General features: G+C 52.5%; 1 protein-coding gene across 2 annotated transcripts in view; it reads left to right on the top strand.

The window, feature by feature from the left end:
* The window catches only part of PRPF6 (pre-mRNA processing factor 6), a 34,677-nt gene that overhangs the window by 19,176 nt on the left and 1,093 nt on the right, over positions 1 to 14,408 (top strand). For both annotated transcript variants that reach the window (XM_005908545.3, XM_070381359.1), the window contains exons 11-19: positions 11 to 229; positions 5,317 to 5,439; positions 7,377 to 7,498; positions 8,938 to 9,076; positions 10,408 to 10,527; positions 10,718 to 10,894; positions 11,296 to 11,429; positions 12,038 to 12,129; positions 12,948 to 13,062. In XM_005908545.3, the coding sequence (XP_005908607.1) occupies positions 11 to 229; positions 5,317 to 5,439; positions 7,377 to 7,498; positions 8,938 to 9,076; positions 10,408 to 10,527; positions 10,718 to 10,894; positions 11,296 to 11,429; positions 12,038 to 12,129; positions 12,948 to 13,062 (1,241 nt within the window). The remainder of the gene's footprint in view (positions 1 to 10; positions 230 to 5,316; positions 5,440 to 7,376; positions 7,499 to 8,937; positions 9,077 to 10,407; positions 10,528 to 10,717; positions 10,895 to 11,295; positions 11,430 to 12,037; positions 12,130 to 12,947; positions 13,063 to 14,408) is intronic.

Below are 14,408 nucleotides of genomic sequence, written 5' to 3'. Positions count from 1 at the left end.
CTCTGTGCAGCTCTGGCTCGCCCTGGCAAGGCTGGAGACCTACGAGAATGCCCGCAAGGTCTTAAACAAGGCCCGGGAGAACATCCCTACAGACCGCCACATCTGGATCACGGCCGCCAAACTGGAGGAGGCCAACGGGAACACGCAGATGGTGGAGAAGATCATTGACCGCGCCATCACCTCCCTGCGCGCCAATGGCGTGGAGATTAACCGTGAGCAGTGGATCCAGGTGAGGTCAGCAGGTGCTGTGGTGTCCGCTTTAAGCACGGATGCCCTCCTGCTCGTTGGAGTCCCTTGGTGGGCCAGGACTTTGGGGTGGCACCTGAAAGATGCGTCCTCACACTGGCAGGCAAAGCAGGCATGGGGTGGCCTCTCTTGTCATCGCCTTGTGGCTTCTGTGGTGTGAAAGCCTGAGCAGCTCAGGGGAGACTTTAGCATTTTTACAGTGCGCTTAGCCCCACTTTTCCAGAAGAGAATATGGTTTAAGAGAGAATGAGCTTTAGTGCATCTGTCACTCTTCTCAACTATGGCCAGCCAGGTCTCTGAAGGTGTTCTAACCCAGCCACCAGGCCAGGTGCACTCTCCTGCCTCCTCCTCCCGCTGCATGAGCCATTGCACGGGCAGCCAGGAACAGTGCCTCTTTACCTGCATCCACCTCGCTCCGTTAGCAGGAGCCCTATAGCCAGCCCCTGTGCTTCACCATTGCCTCTCAGCTTCGGAAGAGGGCCCAGACCCTGCCCCTCCCTCTCGTGCCCCTGCTGCCACTGTTCTACTTACCCTTCTCCCAGTGGCCCCTCTGCTGCTCCAGGTGTCATGGCTGAGGGCACCTCCCTCCCCCCAAGGAGAGGGTGTCGGGATGCTATGTCCTGCTCCTGGGCCCCTGCCTGAGGGCACCTGCCTCCCCCAAGGAGAGGGTGTCGGGATGCTGCATCCTGCTCCTGGGCCCCTGCAGCAGTACTGTTTTCTGTCCTTCCTGTGGTGGGCATATTTTAAAATTTTGGGTGCAAGGCCTCATATATACCCCTGAAGTCTCATCGTCTGGATTCAGCTCCTTTATTAATATTTATATTTGTTCAATGCCATCTAACCATAATCATTCCCATTTTGACATTCTCATACCTTTGTGTGGATCCAGTTTCCAGCTGGTGTCTTCTTTCTTCTGTCTGACGGACTTTGTGACCATTTTTTACAAGCAGGCCTGCTGGTGTTCAGTTCTTCCAGCCTTTAAATGTCTGTAAAGAGTCTTTACTTCATCTTTGTTTACTTCATCTGATGAAGGAAACGTCATCACGTTTCCCCTCTGTGTGGAGCTCTAGGTTGGCAGTCTTTCCTCTCAATGTTTTTTAAAGACACTGTTCTTGCTGGCCTTGTTTCCAGTGAGACACCTGCTGTCATCTTTGCTCTTCTGTACATACGTCTCTTTTTAAAAATTTTTAATTAAATTGAAAAAAATGTTTCTAACTTAAAAGATTTAGAAATGCTTTTAAGAATTTTTTTATATCATTGGTCTTGAGCAGTTTGATTGTAATTTGCTTTGTGGTTTTCTTCATGTTTCTTGTGTTTGGAGTTCAGTGTCTTAAATCTGTGGATTTCCAAATTGTATCAAATTTGGAAAATTTGTGTCCCCTGTTTCTTCTGTTCAACCTCTTTCAGGTATAATTACCTGCACATTAGGCTACTTGAGCTGTCTCGGAGCTCATGAAGAGCTATTCATTTTTAAAATCATTTTTGTTTTATTTTTAACAGTTTATTAAGCTATAGTTAACATTCTGTAAAATTTCCCCATTTAAAGTGTACAATTCAGTGAGTTTTAGTATTGTATATTGGGTTATCTTTTAATTGTTTATTATCTGTTACTGAGTTGCAAGAAGTTTTTACATACTAGGTACAAGTATATAATCTGTTATCAGATTGCATGATATACAAATATTTGCAACCATTCTGTGGATTGTCTTTTCACTTTGAATGTGTTGCTTGTAGCACAAGTGTTTTTTAATCTTAATACAGTCCGATTCATTATTTTGTTTTGTTACTTGTGCTTTTAGGTGTCATATCAAACTTTCTGTAACGTGAGGTTATGAGGGTTTGCTCCTTCTGTTTTCTAAGATTTTTATTTTTTTGGTGTTTACATTTAGGTCTGTGATCCATTTGCATTAAAAGTTGAGCTTCATGCTTTTATAAGTGCAGGCCCATCATCTGGCTCTGCTGGGTCTCCCTGCGCTGAGTCTCCCCACAGTCCAGCGCTGTAGAGAACCATGGTCCTGTGTGTGCGAGTTCACTTCCAAGTCTCTGTCCTCACTGGGCTGTGCGTCCGTGTTGTGCCAGCACCACTGTGTTCTGCATACTGTGGCTTTGTAGGAAGCTTTCAAATCAGGAAGTGAGTCCTCCTGCTTTGTTCTTTATAGATTGTTTTGGCTGTGCTTGGTTCTTGTGTTTTCAAATGAACTTTAGGATCAACTTGTCAGATCCTGCAAAATAGCCAGAGGGGATGTTGACAGACACTGCATAGAATCTGTAGATCAGTTTGGGGACTATTGCCTGCCTAATAGTAGTAACTCTTCCAATCCGTGGGATGTCTTTCCATTCACTTAGTTCTTTTAAAACTTTTTCTGAAAAAAAAAAAAGATGTATTTCTTTAGTTTGGGGAGCTCTGCTGGGTCTTTGCTGCTGCACGTGGGCTTTCTCTAGTTGTGGTGAGCGGGGGCTCTTCTTTGTGGTGTGCGGGCTTCTCACTGCGGTGGCTTCTCTTACTGCACAGCACGGGCTGCAGGGCTCAGGGCTTAAGTAGTTGCAACTCGGGTTCTTGAGCACAGGCTCAGCAGTGGTGCACGGGCTTAGTTGCTCTGTGGCATGTGGGATCCTCCTGAACCAGGGGTCGAACTTGTGTACCCTGCATTGCAAGGTGGAGTCTTAACCACTGGACCACAAGGGAAGCCCCTAAAATTTTTTCGATAGTGTTTTAACATACTACTATTGCACTTACTTTATGTATTCTAAAGTGTTCTACTATTTTTCATGCTGTCACAAATGGATTTTTTTTCTTAATTTCATCTTCAGGTTGTTCGTTGTTAGTATATAGGAGTACAGTTGATTTTTAAATATTGATCTTATGTCCTGCAAAATCATTTATTGTAACACTTTCAGTGATTCTTTAGGATTTTCTGTATATTGAATCATGTTGTGTGCAGATACAGGTTTACTACCTTTCCAATCTGGATGCGTTTTAAAATATACATATATATATGTGTATATATATATATATATTTTTGGCTATGTTGGGCCTTAGTTGCAGCACACAGGGTCTTCCATTGCAGTGCATGGGGCTCCTCTCTAATTGTGGTGCGTGGGCTCAGTAGTTGCCACATGGCATGTGGGATCTTAGTTCCTCCACCAGGGATTAAACCTGTGTCCCCTGTATTGGAAAGCAGATTCTTAACCACTGGACCACCAAAGAAGTCCCTGGATGCCTTTATTCCTGTTTGATTGCCCTGGTTAGGGCCTTAGGACATGCTGAAGAGCAATGGTGAGAGCCCGCTCTGGTTCTGGGAGACATCTGGTCTTTCCTGTCGGTGTGATGTGAGCTCATCCGCTCACTGATGCTCTGATTCATCTTATATGACTTCTGTTGCTTTGTCCTCACGTTTCACTAATCTTTTCTTCTGTAATGTCTCGTCTGCTGTGATTGAGGACATTTTTCATCTCAGATCTTGCCTTTTTCACTGACAGGAATTTTGGCTGTTTTAAAACCCTTCTTTGACCTGTTTCATGTTGCCACACCGCAATTTGCCACCTGTGGATCATGGTTATAATAGTTGTTCTAGTGTCCTTGTCTGGGCCTATCGGAGTTGATTTTGGTAGATGTTCTCCCCTCATTATGGATTGTCTTTCCCTGATAACCTTTCATTTGTCACATTTTCCCTTGTTGGGTGCCGGGTGCTTTTGTGCCTCTGTGAACGTTCTGGGCTCTGGTGTTGGAGCTTGGTTCTGTTACTGAAGGTGTTCTGACCCTGTGGGTCTTGCCTCACACTTGCTGGGTGGGACCAACCGCAGTCAGTGGGGTAGGTTGGAACTCAGCCCTCTGTAGAGGCGGCCTCTCCAGGTTTCTGCTCAGGGTCCTGTGTCTCCTGGGGGTCTCCACTTTGGCTGGTGGGAACAGGTGCTGTCCTGGACACACCTGTGTTCTGAGGAATGCTCCTGCTCATCCTTTTGGACAGTTCTTTCCCTCCCTCCTATGCTGGTTTATGCTCAGTGGAGACTGGGGGATGCTGTGCAGACTGGCTGCCCGGGCCGTCTCCCTGGGCGGCTCTCCTCCCTTGTGCCAGGTGCTCTGTGCTCTGCCCCCAGTGGAGGGCTGGCCTGGGCCACCTCCTGAGCCTTTGGCCTTGGCTCTGCTCTGCCTGGGATGCTTTTCCCTTCACAGCCAGGAAAAGGGAAGCCTGACTCAGCCTGTCCCGCCAGCCTAGGGTCTCTCGGTGATGGCAGTAGCAGGGTGCTTCTTACTCTGTTAGCCATTGCAAATGGTGTCCTGGTGCACCCATCATTTGGCATGAATGGGAATATATTCCTTAAAACACTTTGCTGGGTGAGCCTCTGTGAGTTTTGTTTTGATAGAGAACTTGAAGTTGCCCTCGATAGAGATTGTCCCTGCATCCATCCCATCTCAGCCTGTGTCTCCATGTTGTGGTCTGATGTTTGTGAGCGAGCCCTGCTCTTTGCCTTGCTGGCCCTGCCTGCCCGCTACGCAGGAGGCTCAGGACACTTGGTGTCTCATCTCTGAACCATGGCTGTTCTCTCTGCTCATTCCGAGGATTGTTCTTCTGAAGTCTAGTGCTTTTCTGCTGAACACCCTGCCCCCCGCCTCCCGGAGCGCCTCAGTGGCTGATCTCTCCCCAGGCTGTCTCGCTTTCCTTGTGCTGGGCTCCATACCCCCAGCAGGTCTGTCTCTTGGGTTAGAGTGGCTCTTCCTTTTGCCCATTTTGAATCTGAAGCCAGGCTGACAGTACGAACATGTGTGACAGTATGAGATGTTAGTCCCACTGCTTTGGAACTTTGCTGTGGCCACCAGGTTGCCTACTCTAGCACTTGGTACACATTAGGTGCTTCTGTGATATTTGTTAAATGGATAGGTTGGGGGTATGAGCACTTACCTGCTGTGAGGCAGGAAATGATGTTTCACAGTGAGTGGCAGCGTCGAGGACCCTGAGGGTTCCAGCACCCTCAAGGCCCGTTCCTGCAGCCCTCTCCCTCGGGCCTAGCGTCTGTCTGCCAGGCCTCTGCAGCTCTGGGCAGTGAGTTCAGTTCTGTGCCCTCTTTCAGGATGCTGAGGAGTGTGACAAGGCCGGGAGTGTGGCCACCTGCCAGGCAGTTATGCGTGCTGTTATCGGGATTGGCATTGAGGAGGAAGACCGGAAGCACACGTGGATGGAAGATGCCGACAGCGTGAGTGTGGCTAGTGGGAGTGTGCGTTGTGGGGAACGGGGTGTGGTTTGGAAATCTTTCTGATCTGCTGATTTTTAAATACAGTCACAACTGTAAGGTGCATAGTTCTCTATTAACTGGGGTCTGCTGCAGAGGTGGGGTGTGAGCACTCACAGCCCTGACCTGGCCCAGTTCCTATGCTTTCCCAGCTCTTCACCCCTGACCTCTGGATGTCCCCTACCCCCATCTCTGCTATAACCTGCATTTCAGAAAATAACTGCATGTGAAGCATGCACTTTGAGGAGACTCCCTTGAGTGGTGGTCCAGAGACGAGATTATGGGCTCAAGATCGATAAACATATTTAAAGCTTTTAATACCTTAAATGTGGTCCTCTCTTTTTAATAGCCTTTTATTTTAAAATAATTTTAGACTTAGAGAAAAGTTGCAAAACTGTGTGGAGAATTCTTTTATGCCCTTCACCTAGATGCCCCCACATTTACCGATTTCACTACATGCCTTTTTCTTCTCCACATGTGCACATGCTTGCTCACACGTGGCCTTTATTTTCCCCAAAGTGTTTGAGACCACATCACACATGTGGTGAGCCTTTTCCACTAAATACTTCAGTGTGTGTTTCTTTAAAAGGAACCTTCTCTTGTGCAACCACAGCACAGCTATCAGACTCAGGAGATCAGCGTTGATTAGGACCAGGATGTAATCTGGGGCCTTATTCAGATCTCATCGAGGGGCTCACTGAATGCCTTTTGGGTTTTGGTGGAGAAACTGCCCAGGGTCACATGTGCAGGGTCCGTGGCCCTGAGTCTGGGTGGGGGAGGGACCTTTGATCCGTCATCATTGTTCATGATTCTGGCTTTCTTGAGGGCACAGACCCCTTGGTTTGGTCTCCACACTGTGTCCTCACAGCGAGTTCTCCTCTTTGCGGGACTCTGTCCCGCTGGTGGGTGGGGGCACACTCAGCTCTGAGTAGCTCAGGGGTGTCTGCCAGCTTCCTCCACAGGAGGCTGCTGCGGACCTTTGTAACTCATGTTCTGTGGGGAGACCCTGAGACTGCATAAACGTGCCATTTCTCAGCAAACTCGGCCCTCTTGTTTGCACGTTGGTTAGTGCTCCTTTTGGCCTGAGTCAGTTACTACTGCAGGATGTGTCAGGTGCTGGTTTCTAAATATCATGGCACCTGCGTTTGATGAGAGATGCTTAGTTGGACTCCTGCCGGCAGAGCTTTCCTTTCTCCCTTGTCCACTCGGGTGCTCACCTCGTCCTCTGGTCCCTGGACACAGGCTGTGGCTGCTGTCTGTCTGCAGCTCACGTGGCATCTCATTTGTAAGCTGGGTGCCTTGTGAGCACTAACGATGCTCTAATGTCAACTGTCGTGGTTTAAAAGCTTTTTGTTATGTGACATTAAGACAGAAGATTGTGAAGGATGACCTAACAGTCTCCTGCAATCTCTACCCTCGGAGTAGATCGCCAAACGGGCAGCAGAACCCAGCTCCTTCTGGTCGTTGAGCCCTTTTAATTCTGAGTGTGGGCTTGAACTCCATGCCCCTCTTTACTTACCTCATCTCTCTTGACAACATGGGGACCTCAGTGGGTGTCACCCTGCAGATGTCAGACTGGGGAGCAGAACCCTCAAGCCCTCTCAGACTTTCTCCTGTTTCTCTGTTGTGTCTTTGGGTTGGAGCAGGCCTGTCCTCAGCGCTGTGTGGCCTGCAGAAGGAGCAGAAGCCCTTGGTGCTCAGTATTACCCCAGGGGCAGGCCGGCCCACCAACCCCCTGGAGTCCTACCTACTGTACCACGGAAGCCACAGGGTCTTTGTAACGGGCTTCCAGGGCCTGGGTCAGGAGTCGTGGGGCGGGTACCCCTCCTGGGTTGGTGGCACCCAGCCCCCTCACTCCTGTCCCCAGCCCCCTCACTCCTCTCCCCTCTCTCTCCATCTAGTGTGTGGCCCACAATGCCCTGGAGTGTGCCCGAGCTATCTACGCCTACGCCCTGCAGGTCTTCCCTAGCAAGAAGAGCGTGTGGCTGCGGGCTGCATACTTCGAGAAGAACCACGGCACCAGGTATGTGGCAGTCCTGCCACCCTGCTCTGAGCTGAGGCCTCTTATCCCCATGGGTGGGTGAGAGCCTCGTTGGAGGTCAGGCCTCTGCAACGAGGATGGACTCTCCTGTGGCAGTTGGGCCGTTCAGCCAAGCTCTTTCTGGCACCTTCTGCAATAGCATTCCTGCTGCTGTACAGTTGAGGAGCCAAGGCACTGAAGGGCCCGTCTGCCTGCAGTGAGCTGGGACCACTGGGGTCCTAGGGCTTCCTGGGCCAGGGCTGGGGCCCGGAGGCCCCCCAGTCTGTGGGGCTCTGGCTTCAGCAGCGTGGGCGGTGCGGCATCTGGGCCTAGGCAGGCCTGTTTTTCATTTCAGCTGTGCTGGATTTGGGCTTGGGCTGGTTTTTGTGCTCTGAGGAGGTCCGTGACAATTTTATTTAATTGTTCTCTTTAATTGAAAAAACCTTTTGTGTCTGCTTTATTGGCTATAAGTGCTGATTGAATTAGATGTTGCAATTCAGTCAGCAGTTAGGTGGGCAGCCTCTGCCTGGAGCCTCTGCTGCACCCTCTGTGTTCGGGCCTTGCTGGTCCCACCTGGGCTGCAGCTGGGAGCATGAGGCCTCTGTTGCTTTGCTGTTGTCTCACTCAGTCTCAGGCTTCTCAGGAGTCTTGCCTCCTGATGTTCCTGTCCCCCCGCCCCCACCCACACACCACCCCCAGTAGTTGCTCTGTATCTTGCAGTTAACTCCTTTGGGCACATTTTGAAATGACTGTGCAAGTTCCCCCAACTGTCCTGTCCAGAGCAGGGCCTTGCCCGCATGTCTTTGTCCCTGGGTTCAGGGGCAGTTCCCATCCCCCAGGTCTGGCGCCTATGGTGGGCTTAGGAAGCCGAGCCTTCTTGTGCTGGTGTCAGGCTTCTTACCACACAGAGAAACTCCGTGTGCTCACTCAATCTTGCAGAGACTTGAGGAGAACATCTGTGCCGGGGGTGTGCCAGGGTGGTGGGCCACACAGGGTTGGGGCTTCATACCTGAAACCCGGGCTTCTTGCTTGATAGTGACCTAAAATAACTTCCTTCCAGAAATAAGACAGTTTCTCTGGATGCCAAAGAGTACGTACAGGTTGTAATCTTTATTGGCGGATCTGTGGTTAGAGATGAAAAGGCCCCCGGCTCCCAGACTGCGAAGTTATCGCGCCTCTGGGACACCCGGCTATAAAAGGCTCCCTTGAGAAGCTCCATCAGACTCCGCTGTTTGAACAATGCGTGGCTTTGTAGCACCCTCCTCAGTAGTTGATTTTAGAGCCTTTATGGAGAGAAAAGATTTCCCCACACTCTCCCCATTGTAAAAGTCTGGTAAATCATTCACAGCATCGAACTTTGAAGCAGTAACTGTCTTTTCAGCGCTCGTGGCCTGGCTGCGAGTGGCCCGTGTGCTTGTGGTGACCGTCCCCCTGTCTTGCAGGGAGTCACTGGAGGCCTTGCTGCAGCGGGCCGTGGCCCACTGCCCCAAAGCAGAGGTGCTATGGCTCATGGGTGCCAAGTCCAAGTGGCTGGCCGGGGACGTGCCTGCGGCGAGGAGTATCCTGGCTCTGGCCTTCCAGGTGGGTGAGGGGTGCGCTGTGGCCCGAGAGCTCCAGGGTCCTGTGCCTGCCTCCCCCAAGCCCTTGCTGCATTATTGACAGGAGCTGACCTGAGAGGCTGATTATGGTCCGACCCAGGGAGTTTGGGTGCTCTGGGGGCAGCTGAGGCCCTGAGGGGGTCCGAGAGCAGGAAAAATGGCCCGGGTGATGGATACCTACCTCTCGTTTGCTGTCATTCAGTGTGACCCTGGGCTCAGTGTTCCACAACATAGACTCAGGGAGACAGGAAGGATGGGACAGCCAGTGGAGAGCCGTGTCCCCACACGTGTCCCCTCCTATGTGAGTGTGAGGGTGTCTGGTGCTGCGGGAGGAAGTCCTGCCCTTGTATTTGAGCACAGGCATCTGCACTGGGTCCCACGTGGGCTGCCCGTTGCCGCCCAGGCTGTCAGTGGGTGGAGCTGTGTTTGTGGAGGGTGGCATCGTGGTTGGTGCCGGGAGCTCTGCGTTTATTGTCACATGGAACATCCTAATAGTTTTTGACAGCAAGGTTCAGTCAGTGGTTTCCAGCATGCTTTTCTGTTAACTGGAAAGACGATGTCACTCTGTGGTTTTCATCTAGGCTGGCATAGTGATGCCTGTCCCTGCCTGAGTGAATATGTGGAGGGGGCTGGCCTGGGTTTCCCTCTGCTCTCGTGTCTGTTTGGGGGCCCTGGGTGGAGGATGCCGCTGCTCTCCAAGTGGTTCTGGCCCTTCCCACCACCACCTGGCAGTGCTGCCTGTGTCCTGCCCTCTCCTCTCCTTACCTGTCTCTGTGGGGCTGCTTCTCAGGTTGGGGACATGGTCAGGCTGAGTGTGGCCAGCAGGTGACTGTGCTTTCAGGAGACTGGAGGGCACTGCCCACATGTCTGCTGGACTCTGGGTTGTACATGGCCTAGTCCCAACCCTGGGAACCCTCCACATATAGTCTGCGATAACCCGGGCATCCTTCTGTCCTTCCCACACTGACACACTGGGCGGCCAGCTCCTCATCCCCAGGTTTGGGAGCCAGCAGGATTGGTTGGGTGGATCCATGCAGGTGGGACATGATTGAACTTTTGCAGTAGGCAGAGGGTGGTGACTGGCAGCACGGCCTGAGCGCTGCAGCTGCCACACATCTGTGCCAGTGAGGCAGGCCGGCTTGTTCGTGAGGAAGTCCACGTCCTGAGGCTCTGTTGCCTATTAGTCCAGGACATGCCTGCATCAGACTGTCCTGCTGCAGAGCACGGCACGGCACGGCCCAGTGCCTGGACTAGTTGCTTCCAACCAGGGGAGCCCTTGCCCCACTCATGGCTGATGCTGCTGTTCCTCTGCAGGCCAACCCCAACAGTGAGGAGATCTGGCTGGCGGCCGTGAAGCTGGAGTCTGAGAACAACGAGTACGAGCGGGCACGCCGGCTGCTGGCCAAGGCACGGAGCAGTGCACCCACTGCCCGGGTAAGCGGAACCCCCTACCCACTGTTAGCAACCCCCAAGGTCATGTGCTCAGAGCTCATTTGTTCACTCTTGGCTTTAAAATGCACCAATGTATGTAGCCGCAGTTTGTCCCAAAGACACGGGGCAGCGCTTGTGCTGAGCTCTCAGTGAGGCAAATGCCAGAGCCAGGCTGAGGCTGTTTGCTCCCCAGGTCTTCATGAAGTCCGTGAAGCTGGAGTGGGTGCTGGGGAACCTTGTGGCCGCCCAGGAGCTGTGCGAGGAGGCCCTGAAGCACTATGAGGACTTCCCCAAGCTCTGGATGATGAAGGGGCAGATTGAGGAGCAGGAGGAGCTCGTGGAGAAAGCCCGGGAAGCCTACAACCAAGGGGTGAGCCTCCACCCCACACGGGGCACCTCACCCCAGATAGGAGTTGTTGCAACCTGCTTGGGCCCAGGCTCAGGGGACCTGTGCTGGGCTCGAGGCCGGTCTTCCCTCACCCAGCCTTCTGCCCCTGCCAGGCTGTAACTGCTATACTCAGCAGAGTACGGACTACGGCCCATGTAAGGCATAGGCTCCTGAGTGCACACCCCTGTGCATATGCGTATGGCACAGCCTGCTCACAAAAATGCCCCATACAAGTGTGTACGTTACAACCGTGTGCATAGTGACAGACCTGGGTGTGAAGTGGCTGGGTCTCTGAGGGCACACGTAGCCCTGACTCAGCTTGAGGTGCCGACACAGCGTCACAGACGCCCGCTGAGTCTTGTCTCTTGTGTCTATGGCTGCAGTTGAAGAAATGTCCCCACTCCACCCCCCTGTGGCTTTTGCTTTCCCGGCTGGAGGAGAAGGTTGGGCAGCTGACCCGAGCTCGGGCCATTCTGGAGAAGTCTCGCCTGAAGAACCCAAAGAACCCCGGCCTGTGGTGAGTTCCCGTGCCCCCAGGAGCTGACTTCGCTCACACCAAGTCCACGGTGCAGCACTTTCAGCTCAGGCTCCGTGGGAAGGTGCAGTCTGTGAGGAGTCCTGTTCCAGCTGTGAGAGTGTTCACACGAGCCTGAAGATGGTTGGACGCAGTGTGGCTTGTGGTGGGATTGAGGGTGCCCGGGAACCAAGAGCTAACGAGGGGGCCTTGGGGTGGATGGTGCCAAGATAGCGGACTCTACGGAAGAGGTAATATCTGGGAGGGACCTTGAGGGATGAATAGGAGTTTGCCAGATAAACATGGCATTCTGTCCATAGGAGGCTGTGCACACAGACTCCAGGTGTGGGGCTTCAGGGTGTCAGTGCCGTGAGGTGCCCCAGCAGGCCTGTCTTTATCCTGCCCATCTTCACTCACACCTGAATGACCTCAGAGTCCAGGTTTATGGCCACCCATAGGCTTGAGGGTGGAGATCACCCACGTCTCCCTTCTCTGGTGGACGAGCTGCTGGGCAGCACAGACAACTCCAGCTACTTAGGCTCCTCAGGACCTTCTGCTTCATCAGGCTGCCAGTGGACAGTGCTCTACCCTGCCCGGGTTTCTCTCCGCAGGCTGGAGTCTGTGCGGCTGGAGTACCGTGCGGGGCTGAAGAACATCGCCAGCACGCTCATGGCCAAGGCCCTGCAGGAGTGCCCCAACTCTGGTGAGCACCCACCTCAGGCTGCGGGCAGCAGGTGTCAGATTCAGTCACAAAAATTCCTCCGTTATGCTTGGTCATTTAGATGATTGAACTCAAGTTTCAGTGTGGGCAGTTGGACTGCATGTTCTGAGATGTTACCATTTCTTTTTCTTTTAGGAGTTAATTTTTTACTATTTTACCCCAAGTCTGTAAATTAGTGCCTGTGCAGTATAAATAAATTTGGAGTAAAAAAAGAGAAGATGAAAATTGCTGTGAGTCCAGTACTTGGAAATCACTGATTTTAGCTTTTTTGTATTGTTATAATTTGTATTATTGCACAAAATCAAGTCATACTGTGTATTGTTTTGTCCCCTTTTTTTTTACAGTTGAAAATTCTGTGAGGATTTTTCATTATCACTGAATCCTTAACGATGAACAGTTTTTAGTGGCATCGTAGAATTTTCTGGGTTTATGTCAGATATATGGCCTCAGGCCGATCTCTAGGCTGGTATCAATCCCAGGTTTTCTTTCTGCATAAATCCTTGGTAGCACTTTTTGTTACTTTGTTACAGTGAATTCTCAGCTGTGAAGTTAGTCAGTGAGTGTGAAACCTTGGAGGCTGTTGGGACTTCCAGCCTCCTCGCCCCCCGGGTGATGTCATGGCCTTGCCAGTGGGGCCCTGTGGCTCTGGGCAGGCCGCAGGGTGGGGGTTGGAGGGTATGGAGTATGGGGCGGCATAGGCGGCCCGGCCATGCGGGAGGCACAGATGAGGATATCCTGAGTCTTCAAAGGCCTCCCTGTGTGTGATGGCTGAGATGGGCATCTGCATGTCTGGATTTCAGGGGTCCTGTGGTCTGAAGCCATCTTCCTGGAGGCGAGGCCCCAGCGGAAGACCAAGAGTGTGGACGCCCTGAAGAAGTGTGAGCATGACCCCCACGTGCTCCTGGCTGTGGCCAAGTGAGTAGGGGTCCTGGTGGCAGTGCCAGTCCTCTTGCTGGGGTCTCCAGGTCCCCAGAACAAGGCAGTTTTCCCTGGTCATGACCCCTGGGAGGGTGGTCTCTTCTGGGCCCCTGACCCTCCTTCCCTTGTCCTGGTTCTTTCTCAGGTTTCTGCGCTCTCTGTCTCTCGCACTTTTCAGTTTATTCCAACATGGGTCTTGGGTTGCAGGACAGACACAGGCCTGCTGACACTGGTACACGGAATTTAGGTTACAGCTGTGAGCAAGACAGTTGTTTCCATCGTGTTAGTGCCAAAAGCCAGACTGTTTGACCTGTGTAACCCTGGGAACAATCTAGGGCCCATTGGTCAGGCTCTTGGTGTGCCTGGGGATGTGGAGGCCACCTGTCCTTCAGGGTGCTGGCCTCAAGGACAAGAGGAGGTGAGCAGGCGACCCCCCACGGTCAGCTTGTGCAGGGTACTGGGCCCGTGGCTCCCCGGGGAGGTGTGGAGGGCCTTCAGAACCTCCTGAACCTTCTCTGTTCCCTTCTCAAAGGAGGACAGTGGCCTGAGAGGAGCGGAACCTGGTTGTGGTTGGGTGTGGTCAGGCTGGGAAGTGACTGGGCTTGGGGTGGAGGGCTTGTCAGGGCTCTGCCTAGGGCAGGGGGTGTGTGGGGCCAGAGGCTCCTGTGTGCTCTTGCTGGCCCAGCTGCTTCCTCAGTGCCCACCAGCACCTCCTCCCTGGCTGCTGTGGGGCTGAGGGTGCTGCGTGTGGGGCTTCCCACGAACTTCTGAGGCCCCACCTGGGTCCCCAGGGCTCCTTCCCTCTCGCCTATGCTTCCACCTCCTGCTCTACTCTGATAGGGCTGCCATAAAACCTTGTAAAAGGCTTTGTAAAGTAAACAGGTCCCTCCTTGCTGTTCCCAGGCTGGTGCTCTGTGTGCTGCTATCTGGGTTTGTGCTCTTTAAATCACAGTTTATCTGACACTGAGCAATTAAGAATACCACAAGGCTTAAAAAACAATCAAGCTATCAGGCATGAAATTACTCCCTTTTGTAGCTGAGACCAGCCAAGGCAGCTGCCTGGAGGTGCCTAGTGCACAGCTGCTCTGGAACTTGACTGCGGAGCTGGTGGAGCTGGCTGTCAGAGTGCCCATCATGCCCTCTCCGGCACGTGGGCAAGGCTCCCAGGACCCTGACTCGGTTTCTGATGCTGTGGATCTTCTCCTGGGCCTAGTTTCAGGGGTCTGTGTCTGCTTTTAGACCAGGTTTTCAGTGTGGGCTTCAGCTCCTTCTGGAGATGCCTGGTAGGACAGAATGTTCCAGAAGGTGAAAAGGAGGAGCAGGCAGAAACTTCTCTTTCCCTA

Source organism: Bos mutus, chromosome 13, assembly GCF_027580195.1.
Source record: "Bos mutus isolate GX-2022 chromosome 13, NWIPB_WYAK_1.1, whole genome shotgun sequence".
Classification (NCBI taxonomy): Eukaryota; Metazoa; Chordata; class Mammalia; order Artiodactyla; family Bovidae; genus Bos; species Bos mutus.
The sequence above is the reverse complement of the archived record's forward strand: the minus strand, read 5'-3'. Positions and strand labels throughout refer to the sequence as shown.